The 14,649-nt window shown below is 44.7% G+C and overlaps 1 protein-coding gene and 1 long non-coding RNA gene across 5 annotated transcripts in view; both read left to right on the top strand.

Moving 5' to 3' along the window:
• LOC110436940 (mitogen-activated protein kinase kinase 3) overlaps positions 1-7,126 on the top strand; it is a 17,292-nt gene extending 10,166 nt beyond the window's left edge. For all 3 annotated transcript variants that reach the window (XM_021464715.1, XM_021464713.1, XM_021464714.1), the window contains exons 8-10: positions 2,441-2,548; positions 5,789-5,880; positions 6,650-7,126. In XM_021464715.1, coding sequence (XP_021320390.1) covers positions 2,441-2,548; positions 5,789-5,880; positions 6,650-7,013 — 564 coding nt within the window. In that variant the 3' untranslated portion in view covers positions 7,014-7,126. The remainder of the gene's footprint in view (positions 1-2,440; positions 2,549-5,788; positions 5,881-6,649) is intronic.
• Positions 10,888-13,878, top strand: LOC110437149. Of its 2 annotated transcripts, XR_002455281.1 has the most exons (3): positions 10,888-13,130; positions 13,204-13,250; positions 13,503-13,878. It is a non-coding gene; the product is annotated as an uncharacterized LOC110437149 (long non-coding RNA). The 2 variants fall into 2 exon arrangements; XR_002455280.1 differs by having other exon boundaries at positions 13,204-13,878.

Raw genomic sequence — 14,649 nt, 5'->3', positions numbered from 1 at the left:
GGATCGGCTACCAGGGGTAGTACTTCGCCGAGTTTGTGGATGCCTTCCACGACGGCGAGGAGGTGCGATTCTGCCACATGGACAACGTCCTTGGTGATGCAACAACTCTAGGTTTGGCGGCGCGACTGCTAGGCGAGGAGGACCTCATGATGATGAGTGCAGAGGAGCCGGCCACTTTCGCAGTTGCGGAGCGCAAAGCAAAGTGGTGGCGGGCTATGATTGAAGAAATGCGGTCAATTGAAGCCAATCGGACCTGGGAATTGGTCGATCCGTCGGCAGGATGCCGGCCGATTGGACTTAAATGGGTCTACAAGGTGAAGAAGGACGAGCACGACGCGGAGGTGAAGCACGAGGCGTGGCTCGTCGCTCGGGGGTTCGTGCAGAGAGGGGATCGATTTCGAGGAGGTATTCACGCCGGTGGCACGCATGGAGTCGGTGTGGCTCGTGCTGGCCATGGCGGCGACCAAGGACTGGGCGGTCCACCACCTCGACGTCAAGTCCGCCTTCCTCAACGGCGACTTGGCGGAGGAGGTCTTCGTCAAGTAGGCCCCAGGATTCGTCGTGAAGGGGGCCGAGCACAAGGTGCTCCGCGTTAGGAAGGCACTCTATGGCTTGCGGTAGGCGCCGCGGGCCTGGAACTCCAAGCTCGACGGCACCATGGCGGAGCTCGGGTTCGCATGGTGTGCCACAGAGCACGCGCTGTACACCCGCCAACGGGGGAAGGAAGAGCCCGTCGTTGGGGTGTACGTGGACGACTTGATCGTCACCGGCGCGCAGGAGAAGGACATTGAAGCATTCAAGGTGGAGATGGCGACGCGATTTCAGATGTCTGACTTAGGCGCGCTGAGTTACTACCTTGGCATCGAGGTGAAACAGGGGAGCGGGGAAGTCACGCTGGGGCAGCGTGCCTACGCGCGGAAGCTTGGCATGGCTAATTGCAAGCCTACGACGACCCCGATGGAGGAGCGGATCAAGCTGTCGAAGCAGAGCACGACGGAGAAGGTGGACGCGGCGCGCTACCAGAGCATCGTTGGCGGGCTGCGCTGGCTCACCCATACTCGGCCGGACATCGCGTTTGCGGTCGGATATGTGAGCCGGTTCATGGAAGATCTGCGGGAGGACCACAGGACGGTGGTCAAGGGGCTGCTACACTACATCCAGGGGTCGGGGACCAGGCTCTCGTCTTCCCTAAGGGCGGTGGGTCTGGCGGAGGCGAGCTGGAGCTCACGACTTTTAGTGATGTGGACATGGCGGGCGACGTCGATGGGCGGCGCAGCACCTCAGGCGTGCTGGTCTTCCTCGGCGCAGCACCAGTCGCCTGGCAGTCACTGAAGCAGAAGACGGTGGCGCTGTCGACTTGCGAGGCGGAGTACGTCGCCGCCGCCATAGCGGCATGCCAATTGGTGTGGATGCGCCGGCTGCTGGGGGAGCTCACAGGCATTGAGTCCCGGCCGCCGGTGCTGAAGGTGGACAACCAGCCGGCCATCGCGCTGGCAAAGAACCCTGTCCTCCATGACCGGAGCAAGCACATCGACGTGAAGTTTCACTTCCTTAGTGATTGCGTCGAGGAGGGGCAGATTGTCATCAAGTTCGTCGAAACCGGTCGGCAGCTTGCTGACATTTTCACTAAGTCAGTTGGGCGACTTCGGTTCTTGGAGCTGAGGAGCAAAATTGGCATGGTGGAGGTCAAGACTGGACAGCAGGATTAGGGGAAGATTGTACGACATAATCTGCTGATCCAATTGCAATTGTTTTGCTTTCCTGGTAGTCAAGAACTGTAGATGATCAGCAATCAGCTGATCGGTTCTGGTACTGTTTATAGTATGGCAATAAGCCACTACTGTAGCCATTAGTTGGTAGAAGGTACATCAGCAATAGTGCTGTACTAGGAGTAGGTAGGACTGTACCAGCCATGATCTATGTACCTGTATAGAGGTACTAGATATGTGTATAAATATGTATGCAATACATCAAGCAAAGGTAGCTTATTTTGCCACCAACATTCAGAGTTCAAAGTTTCAGCCCACGCTGAAACTTCTGCAGTGATTGTTCAAAAGTTCAGAGTTTCAGCCCACGCTGAAACTGCTGAACTGGGTGTGTGCTGGGTTCTTCTCTTCTACCTTGGTCCAAGGAGTGAAGTAGAGGTGGTAAGCAGGTTGCTTACCTATTGTGGTTGTGCAGGGACCAACAAAGGTACTTTATATAAGATGATTTTCATATAATTTGAGTTCTGTAGGTAGGGTTTCAATATATACTTTTGTCATAATTCTCATGGCCTCATAGTTTTCGTATGCAGAGAAGTGGTTATTATAGTCAGTTTGATTTAATCATAGAATGTTGAAGTGCAATTTTCCCAATAACTTCAGCATGTTTGTGAACTCAAGTAGATTATGTTTTATTCCATTATTATTACTTTGATTACATTGAATACTATTTGCAGCTTCTGTCACACCCATTCATCAAGAGGTATGCAGGAACCGAGGTGGACTTGGCAGCATATGTCAAAAGTGTTGTTGATCCAACAGAAAGATTAAAGCAAATAGCTGAGGTGAGCCATTGGAGCATATTACAACTTCACCCTTTCGTACTGTAGTTTAATTTAGGTTTGGTGACAATTTTTGTCAGCCCATTGGGCTCACATAGTCAGATTCCTTTATTCTTACCCTTATTCTTAAGGATCAATTTGATCCCTCAAGTTAAACATTTGGCTTAAAATAGTCCCTTAGCTGATTTGGCATGATGTATAGATGCACAATGCAATCAGATGGGTTCGCTGGTGTGCTGTTACTGTAGGAGAACAGAAAAAATTGGATGAAATTGGATTATTTACATTGAGCCTCTCTGCTTGTAATATAGAGTTTATATGACTTGGGGGTCAAGCCGGTATACGTGGTTGTACCCTGTTCGTTTCGCTGAAATTTTGCTAATGCTACTGCTTATGCTAACTCTATCCTAGGTGTGATATACTCAACATCCTCCTGCAGTCACACCACAGATGGTGAGGCTAGGGAAGAAGTTGAAGGTTGAAGTTGATGTTGACACTAGGGAAGAAGTTGAAGGTTGAAGTCGATGATCTAACATTCCCCTATAGTCTAAATGGCCGTTGTGTTATGTATGCTGTGGCTGAAGAAGAAAACAGACGAGTAGGTCACACAGGATGGTAACACTTTGTGCTCATGTCGAACATTCCCCTATATTCTAAACGGTCATTGCGTCGTGTACTAGAGAAGAAAAAAGACGAGCAGCTCATGCAAGACGGTAACCCTTCTCATGTCGATGTAGCTGCCCGTGTGGGCAAATTTGCTGTGGTCGAAGATGTCTGGCTAGAGATAGCCGTGGTCGGGTTGCTGGTGTCGAAGCACCAGTACATGTAGCCATGTAGCCTAGCTAATGGGTTAAAAACCCACCCCTTACCCAACCCATAACAAATTAACTCTTTTGCCAATCCTAGCCCACCTCGAAATTTTGTTGTTTCAACCCAAGTCAATCCAACCCACCAAGTGGTCGAACCCATGGGTTTGCATAAAAGGTATATATGAGTTTGAATTAAACATGTAGACCCATATCAAAAGCCCGACTCTTGAACTGAAGCTCGTGTTCACTCATTTTTTTTTCAAAATTGACTAAATTTGCTGGAGATGATTTATTACTTCAGGCTTCGAGACAATTGGCACCACATGATCCACATGTGGGCCCCACATCAAAGCCGCACCCTAGAACTAAGATCTTGTGTTCACGCCTTCAAACTTTAGTGAAATTCACTGAAATTTATTGGATATGATTCAACATGACCTGAAGCTACTTTGTCTAGCATTTTTGGTCCGGCATGAGTCCACCAGTCTTGGCCCGACCTGCGATTGTTAGTGGACATGGGTTAACAACGAAATGCAAACCTAAAAAATTTACCAATTTATTTTATTTTATTATTTGTACACTAAAATATGGTGGGTGGCCCACTTAGGCCTAGGCCCAGCTCAAAAAGGTCATGGCTGGCTTCATGTTTGTGGGCATGTTTTTGTAGTATGTCTCTGCCTCATCCAATGTTTTCAGGTCGACTGGTCGAACCTAGTCGACCAGGGACCGACCAGACGACTGTGATTAATCGTCGACCAGGTCAATTAATCGACCCTGGTCGACCCTGGTCGTCCATCTGGTCGTCCATGTATATCAGGACATATACCTATATATATACCTCTCTATATATACCATATTATACACAATAAAGGAAGCATCAAGACTGCATTAGTGTTTAGCTGGTGTCTTATTTGTGGAAGTTGTTTTCCTCTCTTTTCTGCACTGTCCAGAGGTCCATATTCATGTCCCAAACTCCATTTCTTTGCTGACTTTGCTGGAAGCCTGGAATACCATAATTAGCAAGCAGCAACACTAATGCAGTCTTGATCTTGACACACCTTAACAGCAGCACTGCTGCAATAGCAAATAACTAACACTTAGCAGACATAGCAGCCACACAGCCAGCATATTACATAACCAAAGTCCATGTCCTGGTTAACAGGCCCAAAAACAGAGTAACCAAACTGGTCGTCCATGTCCTGGTCGGATTAGTCGTTGACTAATCGGACGACCAGCTTTCTGGTTGAGCTGGTCGAGTTGGACCTCCTTATTGAACACTTGGGACCGATCAGGACGACTAATCGCGATTAATCGTGATTAATCGGACGACCTGAAAACATTGGCCTCATCTACCCTTTGTGCTTGATGGACACACAGAAACTGTCTGAGCTCCCATCCTGCCGTACTGCAGCTGCCAGTCCAGCTCACGTGAGCCTCCGTTCTCGTCATTGTAGGCCATCATTGCTTCAACGATGCACAGTTGAGTCTGCTGCAGTCCCCTCGTCCCTGTCTGCACGCATTTAGGGAAAGTTATGCTGGACCCACCATTTCCGCCAGTCTTCTACTTTCTCCCGGTCGTTGATCGCTGGATGGGCACGCTCGTGGCCGACCCGCTGCTTGGCTCCATTGGACAAATTAAAACCACCATCAGGTGCATGGTTGAGAGGTGAAGCTCGCAGTCCCATCCATTGCCGCTGGCGAATGCTCCCTTGGCTGAGTCGGCCCCTCCACACCATACAAGCCTATGTTGTGTTTGGTGAAGAAAGAAGAGGAAGGAGATGACTGGCTAATTGCAAATTTCATGCCATGCTAGCTACTGGCTCCACATGCCACGTTAGATGTAAGGGTCAAAATGGAACCACTTTAAAAAGTTTTTGGACCTGGAAGTTGAATCTAAGGGCCAAATGAAGGTGTATATACCTGCGGTGAGCCACCTTAAAAGTTTATGGACCTGAAAATCAACTTTTAGAGTTGATGGACCTAACTGAAACCTCCGCATAAGTTAATGGACCTATGGTGTATATAACTCCTTTTAAATTTGTTGGAATGTTCCCTTAGAAAAAACCATCTCTTTGTGCAGAGCTCAATCAACTATATTGAATGTATTTCCCTTTTCTTCTAAAAGGTAACAGAATTAACAAAACAAAATGGAGAAGATTTGTGAAAGGTGAATTGAGTTGGTAAGCTGAAAACTCATTTCTGGATTTGGAGGACGTTATCAAGTTGTAATTGTTAACTGGTGTGTCCTTAGCATTAGAAACCGGTGAAAGTTTAAAAGTTTGACCAGCAAACAACCAACTACCATCATGGCAATGATTATTTCCTTTTATGTATGTACATTCATGCAATTGACTAGAAGCATGATGAAAAAAATGCTGACTCTTTAGCATCATGTTTACTATGCAGAAAATATAATGTTTTTGCTTAATTCCAGATGCTTGCTATACATTACTACCTCTTGTTTAACGGATCTGATGGGATTTGGCATCATATGAAGACATTCTACATGGAACAATCTACATTCAGGTACCTTAAGTTAGTGTTACAAATGTAAGCATCAATGTATCATGGCGAATTACATGTGTATCAGTTTCATTGTCTTTAAAACTAATTTTGTATCCTAAAGCTACTGGAAGTCTGGAATGCTGATAGAGTTTCCAACTGGCTAGAGTTGTAACCCATCTCCTGGGATTAATCTACTCATATGCAACTTGGGACAATTTTTGGGCTTTTGGCCAGTTTGTTTGGGGAATGAACAAGCTAATTGTTCTTCTGGTTGTCAATGTTACGATTTTCTTTTAGAGTTAAATGCATGAGTGACCCATAACTTGTCAAGGGGTGTCACTTAGGTCTATGAATTTGAAAACTCATTTCTGGATCCCTAAACTTGTTAAGTGGTACACCGCAGTGGTTGGTATGATCTATAAATGGACCTGCGATGCACCATTTAACAAGTTTAGAGATGTGCGGTACACCACGTAACAAGTTTAGGAACCCAAAAATGTCTTTTCAAAGTTTGTGGACCTAGGTGACACCCCTTGACAAGTTTAGGTGCTGCTCATGCATTTAGCTCTTTTTTTTAATGAATGGACAATTTGAAGACTTGACAAAATTGTGAACTGCTGAAAATTTTTGACTAGTTACATTACATGCTCAGTTGTACTTTACTTGACATGTTCTTTTATGTCAGGAAGTAACTGGAAGGTTACTACAGTACTATACTTTATTACATGATAGTTATAGTTGTGCTTAAATGTGTCTCTGAGCCACTGTCTTGCAATTCCTGTTTTGGCAGTTTCTCAGGGAAGGTGTATGTTGGCCAAAATGACATTTTTGATAGTTTGTCAAATATAAGAAAGAAGCTAAAAGGTGATAGGCCCCGAGAGAAAATTGTTCATGTTGTCGAGAAGCTACATTGTCGTGCGAATGGTGAAGATGGAGTTGCAATTCGTGTATCTGGATCATTCATTGTGGGAAACCAATTTCTTGTATGTGGCGATGGGATAAAAGCTGAAGGAATGCCCAGCTTGGATGAGCTCTCTATTGACATTCCAAGCAAACGTGTAGGCCAGTTCAGAGAGCAGTTTATCATGCTACCAGGGAATTTAATGTCTTGTTATTACATATCAAAGCAAGATTTGTACATTATCCAATCCTGATGGAACATATTATTTGTAAGATTTACTCTCTGAAGCTCATGTACCATGGATCTGGAAAAAAAAATCCTTTTGAAGTCTGGGCTTGAATCTTATTTTACCTTTTGGAACTGAAATTGTTCAGTTTGTTCTAGGGGGTGTTCACTCTTGTCTCCTATTGTGCTGCCACAGATTGAGACCTAGGGACCAGTCCTGTCCCCTATGGTTGGATGAAGGCTAGATGGTATTCCAGTCAGGGCAGTTCAACTTTCGGGGCTTAAATGATCCTGCAGTCCTGCCGTTCTATATTTGTGACGCATTACAGCATCTTGTGATCTTGTCATTGTTTGCTCACTGTCCAATGTGGATCGTCCTTGTCAGCCCAGAATAGACCTGAATCCTGGAAACACGTTCTTTTTTAGTTGCAGTCTTAAACATTTGTCATCGCCAACACATTGGTCTCTCCAATCATGTTCCTGTTCCTGTCTCTGTTCCCAGAACGGGAACCATGTTCCTGTTCATGTCTCTGTTCCCGGAACGGGAGTGGAAATTTGGGGTGTTATTTATAATGTGGGAACGACAACATTCGTTTTTCGGGAATGTAGCTGTTTCTACGTTCTTGAAATGTGAAACATAGGAACGGTAAGGTCCCTCCATGCAATGAGAGGGTAGGTAGTATATGCATCATGGGCTAGGGTGTTACTAATGGACAAGGAGCTGGTCTTTTCTATCCCTCTCTAATATTTAAGTTGAAAAAATGGATTCTTTTAACCGTCATATGTTGCTTTCCACACTTTAGATGGTTTCTACGACTGTTGATGCCGATTCATTGTGAGAGAAACACTGTTGAAGTAGTTACTGATTCTAGTTGATAAACTCAAATGAATGGGGTGACTAACTTTCCTATCCCATCTATGATTTTCCGTGCTTAGGCCTTGTTTCGATAGGTCTTGTTTGCATTGGAGGAATTTTAAAGGAAAATTATAGAAATGAGAAAACGGACGAAAGTCTTTGAAATGGAGGAAATTTATTTATTTTCCTTTGGATCTATGTAGCTGGATGCTGATTCCTCCACTGTTTTCTTTTCCTACTCGATAGCCGAGCTAAGAGCATCTCCAAAAGATCTTTATATTTTATTTCTCAAAATATGGTATTTGTTAACTCCTAAATTAGTATAAGAGGAAAAAACTTAGTATTTTTTCTACGACTCAGTCTTAAAGAACCCTCAATTTGTTTCTATACGTGTTTAAGTTTTTTCACTAAATCTTTCTCTCTTGCGTTTTTTCACTTGGAACTAGGGATGAAAATGCCGTATTCGATACCGAATTCGTTTAGAGAGGTTCAGATCTATCTGTATTCGAGTCCGAATGTTCAATATCCGATACTGTATCCGAATACTTAAATCGTATATTTATGATGTCGACATCCAATCGTATCTTATCCAACATTGTTGATATTATTCTTATTCGAATCTGAATCCGACCAAAAACATGAAAACGAATATGATATTGGTGATATCTGTCCGTATCCAATCCGTTTTCATCCCTACTTGGAACCATGTCTTTCTTTCTGTTTACTAGATGGGCCAGAAAAACTTTTGTGGAAATTTTTTTGCGAGATTAGGAAAGATGCCAAACTATTAGAAACGATTTTTTTCTTATTTTATAAAAAAATAAAGATGGGAAATCTGAATAACAAATGTTAGAGATGCTCTAACGAGTGCTTGCTGCTGCTGTCTTTTTTTGGCCGGTAAAAAGGTAACCTGGCGATGGACTGCATTAGCAGAGAAATCGAGGGGACATTTACATTTTTACCATTATAACGGATGTCACTTACTCGAATCTCACTTTTAATTTGGCTCTTACAAAAATACCAGGCGCGTGCAAGTTTGAGTTTCATTTTTATCACTTTAGCTGATGTGGCACGCCACGACACGTTGACATGCTGGCACACAGTCAGCAGGGCTAGGTAAAAAGACTCCGCTGCCCCTGTCCATTTGCTCAATACGGAGCCGCCGCGGCGCGGAACGCGTCGTGGAGCGCCGAGTAGGACCGGCGGGCGAGCCGGGTCACGGAGGTGCCCGAGTCCACGATGACGCCGCCGCGGCCAGTGGACGGGGCCAGGCGGAGGTCGGACTCGGCCACGCCCGGGACGCGCGCGCCGCCCAGGCTGATGCCCACGAGCTGCACGTAGTAGAACGTCTCCATGCGCGGGTTGCGGACCATCGGGGTGAAGGACGCCGCCGACGCGGAGGGCGGGCCGAAGGTGACGGTGGAGGACCGGGAGCCCGACGTGGCGCTGGACGACGAGGAGGCACGACGCGCACTGCAGCCACACCACGTCGCTGCCGGTGTCCAGCACCATGAGTACCGGAGTGGCGGGCGTGCCCACCCTGATCTTGGTGAAAGTACTCCCCGATCCCTGGCGGGAGCCCCGAAACCAGTGGGGCGGCCTCGGCCCCGCCGTGGGTCCTGGTACCGTTCGCCGGGCTGGCGCCACCGGCGGCCGCGGCCTTCGAGATCCGCGCCGCCGTACGCTTGTCTCGTTGCAGACGGTGCCTGATCAGCTCGGCCGCGGTGGCGTTCGCCGCGAAGGCGTCACGGTGGATCACGCGGAAGTGCGCGGCCGACGCGGCTGCGGCGCCCTCGTCCGCGACGGCAAGGCTGCTGCCGAAGACATCCTCGTCGGCGTCTGCGGACGGAGCAGCGAGTGTACGCGTGGGGCGAGAGCGGGGTACTCCGTACTCCACGGCCTTGGTGCTCAGCGTGGCGGCATTGGAAGCGGCAATATTGAGCAAATGGATAGGGGCAGCGGAGTCTTTTTACCTAGCCCTGCCAGCGTGTCAACGTGCCGTGGCGTGCCACATCGGCTAAAGTGGCAAAAATGAAACTTAAACTTGCACGCACCTGGCATTTTTGTAAGAGCCAAATTAAGAGTGAGATTCGAGTAAGTGACATCCGTTATAATGGTAAAAATGTAAATGTCCCGAAATCGAGTGCCTGACCTCTCATCTCATGGTGGAAGATGCTCACCAAGAAGGATGTCGCCTCAACATGCGATTGCCCAATACTCCCTCCATACTTATAAAAAAGTCATTGTGGATAAGATTTTAGTTAAATATTAGAAATATAAATCATGAGTAACTTTTAAGTTGTTGAATTTAGAAATGAGAAAGCCATATAAATAGATTTGTTTTAAAAATACATTCATAAAAGTATATATATACACAACATTTTGATAAATATTTTTATAAAAACAAAGAGTCAAAGTTACTCTTTGGAGACCGTGTTGTTGTTCTAAACGACTTTCTTTATGAGTATAGAGGGAGTATGTGACTGCCGCCGCGACTGGAGCCAACGCGCACATGTCGCCTCCAATGATGCAAATCAAGCGGCAGATCTCGTCACCATGATTTTTTTTAATTTTAACCCTTTTTTAAACAAATTTTAAATTTGACACTTAAAATTATTTTTTCTAAAACTAACCCTTTTGGTCGCCCCTAAAGCGATGGCGCGACATTTGAATAATGTCGCGCCATGCATGTTGGCGCTGTAGGACAGGTGACGTGGCAAAGCTGGCACTGACAGGTTGACGACTTGCCGCGCAAGAGATCTTGGCACAGCGGAGCCTGCTCTGGGTGGCACATCAGCTACTCCATCCACAAACAAGTGTTCGTCTCGTTTTCTGAGGATTAAACCTTTTTAAGTTTGACTAAATATATATAAAAATATATTAATAGTTATGATATATAATATGTATCATTTATTTATAGATATAAATATTTATATTATTTGATATATTTTTAGTCTATATATATATATATATATATATATATATATATATATATATATATACAACTAAAACATGGCAAAAGCAATCGTCCACAGGTGAAGCCAAACTTACCTCCGCGATATCACTCCGCCCGACTTCCCCTCGCCTACTCCCATCCCTCCTTTTGTAAAAATAAAATCTCCCCTCCCCCATCGACTGTCGAGCTCCCACCGGCCTACTACGATTTCCTCCATGCCGACTCCCTAGGCGCAGCCTGCCCTCGCTTCCCTTCCTCACCGGGACTCCCTCCGGCCGCTTCCCTCCACGCACCCGGTGCCTCCCTTCGGCCGCCATCCTCTGCGTCGGTGACACGGTTCCGCGCGGATGAAAGAGCGAGGCAGTCCCACATGCGGCGGCGTGGCTCCCCCCTCACTGCGCCTCCTGGTGGCACAACGCCGCATCCGTCTCTAGCGTCGGCCAGCTTGGTCCCTGCGCCAGTGAGCTCCCCAGCTCCAGCGGCCACCTCTGCCACGCCGGCAATGGCTGGATCTGGTGGATCCGGTTCCCCACTACCTTTCCCACCCCATCTTCTTCTCATCCATGGGAACGTTGCAGGCGCCTGGCCGCTGCAGGTGCGGAGGCCGCTGGCTGCTGGTCGCGGGCATGGGGACGGCCATGGAGGAAGCGATCTACGAGGTCGTATTGCGACAGGAGGGCACTGGTCTAGGAGGGCGCCGGCGTCAACGGCGCGGTGACACCGCCTGCAGGGTGGGTGAACGAGAAAGAGGTGGAGGAAGAAGTGGACCTCCAGCTAACTAAGGCAGCCGTACGGCTCCATCCGGACTGATTTGTGCCATCTCAGGCTCGCCCCAGCCACAAGCGCTGCCTCTGCTGAATCGACATGTTTGATTTGGATTTCTCATCCTCTATGCAGTCACATTCAAGCTGTATGATCGAAGGGGACGGGTTACATCAGGAAAGAAGAGGTGATCGTCCATTCATTCTCATATGTGTTTGTTTGCAACGATCTCGTTTTTATTCTAACATCTGTGTGCCGGTCTGGTTGGAGTGCGGACATTCAGTCTAGGGGACTCAAATGGAGATGGCATGATATGTCCTGAAGAATGGGAGTTGCAGGGATTAGTGTTGTATTTCTTATATTACTATTCCTATCTTTTTCTTTTTAAGTAATGTCTAGAAGCCAGTGGCTCAAATATTTAGGCACAACTGTGTATAAGGAAGCACAGTTCCATCAGCTCTATTGTGACATAGTTAACTCCTGAAATTTTTAATTTTTCTTTTTAAGTAATGTCTAGAAGCCAGTGGCTGAAATATTTGGGCACAACTGCGTATAAGGAAGCACAATTCCATCAGCTCTATTGTGACATAGTTAACTCCTGAAATTTTTAAAATTAAGGGCAAATTTGACTTTAGCATAGTCCGTGGAATGATGCACCAGAGCAGGTTCAGAATGAAGCTGCAACAGATTGCATGAGGGTTGCTGCCATACGCTGCAACCTAACAAGATGGTGACAAAAAAATCATCTAAATGATAAGCTTCAGGTGGTAACTAGGCCATGATTTCCCAGTATCAAAACATTGTGGAGGATCTTACTAGGCAATAATACATATGTGAATGTTACTATAAGCCACTTGGTTGTTGCCAGACCCATATATATAATTACATGGTCAATGCCTTCGGCACATTTTTGTTATTAAATTTTGGCACTGCCTATATCATTACCTCTTTTTTTTATTCTCTTATTACCCAGCAAGTGTGTTATTTTGTAAATTTTTACTAGCTAGATTATACATTCTATCGTATGCATTGAAGCTACTTGATCATGGACTTTTTAAATGTGTTGTACCACACAGGATCATCTAAAAATTTGATGCAGAAACTGAACCCCTCTAATTAGTTGGGAACATGCCTAATTTCTTCTCTTGTCTGAAAATATTCTGCTATTTATTTCAGAGTTGCAGATGACACCTAAAAGGACTTTACAGCCATATTAGACATTTCGCACTCTAGAAGAGGACCCATATTCTCATGTTCTGTGACTTGTATCCTTTTTCTATGTGCTAAGATTTGTTGGGCGTCTAATCCTTTTTTTAGATTTGAATATTCATGTTTCTAGATGGTAAAGTTTCAAGTCGGGTTAAGTTTAACCTTTTGCATATATATGTATATATTAGTATGTGCATGAAAGAAATTTCAGTTTCATTTTTTAACAGAGATACCATGATGTGCCTTCCTCCGAGGGCCCTCGGCCATGTAGATTAGGAACTTTGTTTGACAACATTCTGATAACTGATGACTCTGAGTACGCCATGAAGTTTGCAAAGGAGACCTGGGGCATCCACAAAGATGTATACAACTTGTGTATTTAGGGTTACTGTTTTGCACCTCATTGCACACAACTAAAATAATGATCTGTTTCAGGCTGAGAAGGCTGCCTTTGCCGAGGCTGAGAAAAGAGTCTTCAATAGGTAATACAAAATTAAACACTTTTGTGCATTGCCAATCCCTATTCCATTTAGGTAGAGTGTTAGTGTACAGCATAGCCCACTCATCTGAAACGAAATCAAATCTACTCAGTTCAATATTAACCTGCAATGTGGCTGTGAGCACGCCCAAGGGCGACAGTGACCAGATGGTAGTTAAATTCTTGGGTTATTATGTTTCTTTAAGCTTGTGTTGGTCTTCACAAAGATTTGTTACTTACTTTTCAAATACTGCAGGGAGGAAGAACTATTCACCACCTCTTCCTAAAATGTGCTCTGGCAAAACAGATGAATGCACTTGACATTGCTTCTCAGCCTATTTAACAATTTATGTTTTACTTTTATTTTAATTGTTAACAAAACATTGCTTCTCAACCTATTTAACAATTCATGTTTTATTATACTCATGGCAACATATGTTATAACATTCATGTTTTTTTAGTTCCTGTTTTCCTAATCCTAATTCAAAGAATACAGTGAAAGATTTTCATCATTGTAAGTTTTTTCTATTCTATTATATTCTTGTATGCTACGAAGGATCTTTTAAAAAGGGTTTCTGGAGTTGTGTTGTGATAATCTATGTTTTTTATAACAGTGATAATTTATGTTTGAAGTGGAGCACTCAAAGCTATTTTGCTTGAAGTGGAACATTCAAATTTTATTGCAATTAGAGCTACATATTGTGGTAAATTGTCGGGTTGTGTCACCACAGACCTTGACTTTGGTCGTTCTTGGACTGTGCTAAGTTGGTCGAATATTATTTTCTGTTGCAACGCACGGGCATTTACCTAGTTAAACTTAAAAAAATTACTTCTTAGAGCAACTCCAACAACTTGGCTATTTTTGTTGTGGAGGCTATTTTAGACTTTGCATAACAAAAGGTAGACTCCAACAGATGTTCTATCTAGTTTTGTAAAATAGAAAGTTGGCTATTCCTTAATTTTGACTGGCCATATATAGCCAACCACTGACACAAACTTTATAATTTTATAAAACTAGGTAGCATGCCCGTACGTTGTTACGGGTCAATTAACTTTTTATACTAAAAACACACAAATCATTGTAATGTAATACCCGTTTTTAAGGACAAAACCAGATATGCACCATATGTGATTTTTAGAAGCCAAGTCTCACATATAGCTACAAATAAGGGGTAATATCAAAAGACAATGCATAAATATATAACGTACTTAGTATAAAAGATATAACCTGTGATAGCAAACAACGGATAGACAACTCTAAACTTTGGATATTAACTTCTCTCTATAGGATCCAACTGACTGGTTGATCACAAGCCCAAAACTTCTCCTGAGGGGTGTGGGGAAATAGCAAGAGTGAGTCCATATCGAACTCCACAAGTATAGCAACTAGATTGTTTAGCTCC

This window comes from Sorghum bicolor, chromosome 7 (assembly GCF_000003195.3).
Source record: "Sorghum bicolor cultivar BTx623 chromosome 7, Sorghum_bicolor_NCBIv3, whole genome shotgun sequence".
In the NCBI taxonomy this organism is placed as follows: Eukaryota; Viridiplantae; Streptophyta; class Magnoliopsida; order Poales; family Poaceae; genus Sorghum; species Sorghum bicolor.
This window is presented reverse-complemented; position numbering and strand designations above follow the sequence as displayed.